General features: G+C 35.2%; 1 protein-coding gene across 13 annotated transcripts in view; it reads left to right on the forward strand.

Annotated features, from left to right (window-relative positions):
- ptk2aa (protein tyrosine kinase 2aa) overlaps positions 1–6,000 on the forward strand; it is a 143,770-nt gene that overhangs the window by 110,142 nt on the left and 27,628 nt on the right. For all 13 annotated transcript variants that reach the window (XM_056479579.1, XM_056479573.1, XM_056479572.1 and 10 more), the window contains 5 exons: positions 1,903–2,003; positions 2,480–2,595; positions 4,194–4,294; positions 4,800–4,889; positions 5,548–5,752. In XM_056479579.1, coding sequence (XP_056335554.1) covers positions 1,903–2,003; positions 2,480–2,595; positions 4,194–4,294; positions 4,800–4,889; positions 5,548–5,752 — 613 coding nt within the window. The remainder of the gene's footprint in view (positions 1–1,902; positions 2,004–2,479; positions 2,596–4,193; positions 4,295–4,799; positions 4,890–5,547; positions 5,753–6,000) is intronic.

The raw sequence follows: 6,000 nt of genomic DNA on the forward strand, positions 1-6,000 counted from the left end.
GGTTTGTTCTGTAGTCGCAGTGTTTCCCAACCCTGTTCCTGAAGGCACACCAACAGTCCACATTTTCAACCTCTCCCTAATCAAACACACCTGAATCATCTTATCATAACATCAGAAGAGACTCCAAAACTTGAAGTTAATGGGTCAGATAACGGAGACATCCAAAATATGTACTGTTGGTGTGCCTCCAGGAACAGGGTTGGGAAACACTGCTATAGATGATCGAAAATATATAGCTTAAAGGGGCTAATAATATTGACCTTAAAATGGCTTTAAAAAAATTAAAAACAGCTTTTATTCTAGCCTAAATAAAACAAATAAGACTTTCTCCAGAAGACAAAATATTATCAGAAATACTGTGAAAATTTCCTTCATTTGGGAAATAATAAAAAAGAAAAAAAACTCATAGGGGGGCGAATAATTCTGACTTCAACTGTACATTAATATTGCATCACTTTCACACCATTACAGTCCACTGATGCTATTAACATTATTATCCTGTCTGAATGCTCAGTGGTGTTTTAAAAGAGACACTGCAGACACAAACACAGCTTTTCTGCTCCTGTCAGGTTTTTTTAGGCCTTTAGTAAAGTGTTTTTTTCAGTCTACTGTAATGAAAACATCCAAAATACACTTGTAGGGGTTTATTTTGACACACTTTATCATTTTGTGTCTGTAGATTTCAATTGTTCAATTAAAATATGTGTTTGAATGTGTTATGTGTGGACTGAAAAACACTTTATATAAGGCCAAAAAACTGACAGATTGTTTTGTAAAAAAATAAATAAATAAAACAATATTATGTATAAACTATATATGAATTTTAAAAATCTTTATTGTAAATGTTTATATATATTCCATTTATACATTTACACATTCATACAATTTTATATATAAAATATTATCCTGTTTATTTATTTATTCATTTTCCTTCGGCTTAGTCCCTTTATTTATCAGGGGTCGCCACAGCAGAATGAACCGCCAACTATTCCAGCATAGGTTTTACACAGCGGATGCCCTTCCAGCCGCAACCCTGTACTGGGAAACACCCATTCACCCTCATTCACACGCACTCATACACTACGGCAAATTTAGTTCATCAATTCCCCTATAGCGCATGTGTCTGGACTGTGGGGGAAACCGGAGCACCCGGAAACCCACGCCAACACGGGGAGAACATGCAAACTCCACACAGAAATGCCAACTGAACTAGCCAGGACTCGAACCAGCGACCTTCTTGCTGTGAGGCCACAGTGCTAACCACTGAGCCACTGTGCCACCCCAGAATTTTATATTATAATAATAAAATATATATATTTATTTATTTATTATTTTTAAGGCTGTGAACATTCTGCAAAAAATCTGAACATTTATTTTCATATTTATTAAAATCATTATTCATTTAGTTTAAAGGGTGATTCCCTTTGACTCTAAAATGTCAAAAAATACGTAAAAAATAAACAAATAAAGTAAAAATAAGTTAATTATTTTAAAAAAAGCATTTTTGTGCTATAAATATATGCAAATAAGCACATATTTCATTATATATTCCTCATTTACCTTTGTCATATTTAAATGTGTCATGTTAGAAACTTGTACTGCAATAAAACCTTTTGCTGATTCAGAGTGTAATCATTCACTGTGGAAGTGAATATCAGTCCATTCATCTGAGTCTGAGGAAGTCTCCACTGCTGCATTCACACACACACACACACACACACACACACACACACACACACACACACACACACACACACACACACACACACACACACACACATTTAGAGAAGTCCAGATCCCACAAAACCAGTCTGATTGAGCAAAAGTCTTTTTACATATGACCGCATGAGAAATGTGTGTGTGCATGCGCGCGTGTGTGTGTGTGTTTAATTTATTCATCAGTGACAATGCGGCAGTTTGACCATCCGCACATCGTCAAGCTGATCGGCATAATCACGGAAAACCCCGTCTGGATCATCATGGAGCTGTGCACGCTTGGAGAGGTCAGACTCTCTTTACTGACACTTTACACTGTTTTTTACTTTATCACTACAAAAAATGCTCCTCTTACGTAGATTTTTGGACTTATTTCTAGTCTAAATATCTAATAATTCTTAAATCTTAAAAAAAAGTCTTGTTTTCAGAAATAATGAGTCAAAATAAAGTGAGTTTTCCTTAAAACAAGCTAAATAATCTGCCAGTAGGGTAAGTGAAATAGTCTGTATTTTTCTTTTGACATATAATTAAATTGCTTATACCATTGGCAGATTATTTAGCTTGTTTTACGAGAAAACTCACTTCATTTTGACTCAAATACGTTTTGCTTGTCTAGAAAAAGCTTCTTGATTTCAGAGCTTTTCGATATGTGGACTAGAAACAAGACAAACTCTTAAGCAATAAGAGCGTGTTGTTTTGCATTGACCTTTGACTGCAGCTCATGCAAAAAGACTAACAGAAGCGCGCGTGTGTTTGTGTCTAGCTGAGGTCGTTCCTGCAGGTGAGGAAGTATAATCTGGATCTGTCCACGCTGATCCTGTTTGCATATCAGCTGAGCACAGCGCTGGCGTACCTGGAGAGCAAACGCTTCGTGCACAGGTCAGCAGAAACATCTCTGTATGTCAGACACTTCTCCATGCAGTCGTCTGCTCAGTCCACTTGCTCAGAATCAAGGAATGAAAGTCGATTTACTGAAGTGCTGCAAGAGTTTTATTTTGGATGAAGCATGTTACGATCCTTGATGATGTCTAGGGAATTAAAAGGAGGAACATAGAGATGACCAAAGAAAAACTGATGATGAAGATGGCTAGAGAAAACACAAAACAATGAATTAGCACCGCTAAAGATTTATTGCCCCCACAGTATTTACAATATTTACAAATGATACGATAGAGTTGAGAAGAACCAAGACAAACGGGAGAGGGAAGTGAAGTTTGAGCTAGCAAATCACAGAAATAAATATAACAAAAATATTCCCCTAATCTCCTCCACAATCCTCTAAAGAAGAAACTGAACCCTGAACTTACTCTAACTAAAAAAGAGAAATACTAGTGTGTCTATACATCAATAATCCTGCGTGCAGAGTATGTATTTCAGGTGATTTACTATGTTGTTCCAGATCTCCCTTGTCTGCAAGGTTTTTGAATGGAGCATTAGCAGGCTAAAGATGTGAATACATGTCAGAACTCGACAACGGATAACTCTCAGATCTTATTCAAAGTCAACATTAGCTACAAAGCGCACATGGTCACCACCAAACAGACTACACACCAAACAACAGCAGCTGATCTCTTCACGTTGTCGCTTTCAGCTGTGCAACGAGCGTGATTGGCAGAGAGAGGAGTCGTCGTCACAACATTTATTTAGATTGGCAGTCCTGTCAGCCAATAGTGCTCCGAAGTAGGCGGTGCCTGTGAAAATGACAGGGCAGGGAGAGAGAGAGAGAGAGAGAGAGAGAGAGAGAGAGAGACAGAAAGAACATACACCCACCAAAACAGTGTGCAGTTCATAACAGTGCAGTACAGAGTGCAGTTTTTGTATTATTTCATATTTCTTAAATATATGTGCATATTTTTATATTGTTCTGATATTTTTATTACGCAGTTTTTATAAATGTATAAAAATGTAAAGTAAATATTTTTTTCAACTATAGAATATAAACATTGTTTATTAGAGAGTAACATCTTTGTTTTTCTATTTCATTTATATTAGAATTGTATATTGAATTTTTGCCTATATTTTTCAATTTTTTGCATTTTTATTTTTGGATTTATCAATATGACCATATATATGTAGCTTTTTTGATTATCATAATGAAGCTACTGTTGCTGAGAGAGCTTAACACGCTGCAATTTAAGAAAACACATGTAGTTACAAAACCGCCATCTTCATCATGTTTCACAGCACACGTGTTGCAAATTATCACAACACAAAAACAACTGAAGAAAGTAAACAAAACTCACCTTTCAAAGAGCACCAACAAGTTCACTGAGCGACAGTCACGGCATAATAGCACATCCACATCTCAGCAGGGTCCGTCATGTTTTTGGGTCCCCTTGAAACAAACATCTTTAATATCAACAATATTATACTAAAACATTAATATTTTATTTACATTAATATGTCATTTTAGACTTTATCCTGCACATTTATGTATACATTTTGTTTTTAATTATTCCTATTTGTGTTTTCCACAGAGACATTGCTGCCAGGAATGTGTTAGTGTCCTCCACAGACTGTGTGAAACTTGGTGACTTTGGTCTTTCCAGATACATGGAGGACAGTTCCTATTATAAAGGTGAACCAGGCTCAACTTTACTGACTACATTACTTTTCTAAGCCATTTAAGTTTTCATGTTGCATGATGACAAAGAAAGATACACAATTTAGTTTGCACATGATTTAGCAGCTTTACATCACATGGGCTGAGAAATGATCATAGGTTATAATTAAAGCAAACAGGCCTCCTTCAGAAACATGTCTAGAATGGGGAAATAGCGCCCTCTACGGGACACATTGATTTATTTGTTTTATTTGTTCTGTCCAATTCAATTTTATATGTGATCATAAGACATTTTAAGCACAAACCTTTAAGGACTCAAACTTTTATTTTGCAAGATGCACCTAGCACATTTTAGAGTTTCCTGTATTTATTTTAAACTTTATTTTAAGTTCATTTACTATATTATGTGTTGAATATTGTATGTCTATTTGCCCAATTATAGCTTGTGAAGTTTATAGCTATATATGGTATAGTTAGTTTAACTATCAGTGGTCAGTTTTGAGTGTTGTGTGTTTTTCAGCTTCTAAAGGGAAACTGCCCATTAAATGGATGGCTCCTGAATCCATAAACTTCCGCCGCTTTACCTCCGCCAGTGATGTCTGGATGTTTGGTGAGTTTTCTTTTAGTTTGAGCGACTCATTTTAATAAAAATACTTAAACATCTTCAACATACGCCATTAAACATGGTTTCATTTATTGTCTTTATTTTAGTATTTGACTGTGAATATCTTGACACACACACACACACGCACACACACACACACACACACACACACACACATTTATGATTTTTTTTAATTAATTTTGACGGTGAAACAATGTTAATAATAATTTGTTATGAATATTAGGAAAATTGAATAATAAATATGAAATATTTGTTTTTTTGGGTTCAATCCTGGACACTTCCCATCTCAAGTTTCATCTCAAATTATTTCTATTATGGAAATGTTCAACTTTATTTAGAGTATTTAAAATTTCACAATGCGTTGTATCGGTCAATTTTTATTTTATTTTATTTTAAAAATTATTTATTTGAGCAGACTCGACTCTAATAGAAGTTTTAATTTTTCTTAATTTATTTTATGTAATTTATTAAATCATTTATTATTATTATTATACATATCATTTGTTATTTTATATAACTGTGTCATTCATTATTATTCACATAAATCTTTTATTTACATGTATAGTTCTTGTAGAGTAAGTTTATATGTGATATGAGACGTGTGTGTGTGTGTGTGTGTGTGTGTGTGTGTTTCTTCTGTCAGGTGTGTGTATGTGGGAGATCCTCATGTTCGGCATCAAGCCCTTTCAGGGAGTGAAGAATAACGACGTGATTGGTCGGATTGAGAACGGAGAGAGGCTGGCGATGCCCCAAAACTGCCCACCCACGCTCTACAGCCTCATGACCAAATGCTGGGCGTACGACCCCAGCAAACGTCCCCGATTCACAGAGCTCAAGACACAGCTCAGGTCAGTCTCTCCTGTGTGTGTGTGTGCTGATCACAGTAGAGCAGCTGTGTTTCTCTGCTTGTGCCACTAGAGGTCTCTGTTCAGCTTTCACAGAGTTACTAGAATGATTGCCTGTTTTATGTTTGTTTTATATTGTTAAGCGCTGATGGACTGAAAATTAATCATTTATTGTAATTATTGATTGTTTATTAATTAGGTATTTTTAATTAATACTTAATTTGTTGATAAATTCCTTAATAAAATACAAT

This window comes from Danio aesculapii, chromosome 19, assembly GCF_903798145.1.
Source record: "Danio aesculapii chromosome 19, fDanAes4.1, whole genome shotgun sequence".
NCBI lineage: Eukaryota > Metazoa > Chordata > Actinopteri > Cypriniformes > Danionidae > Danio > Danio aesculapii.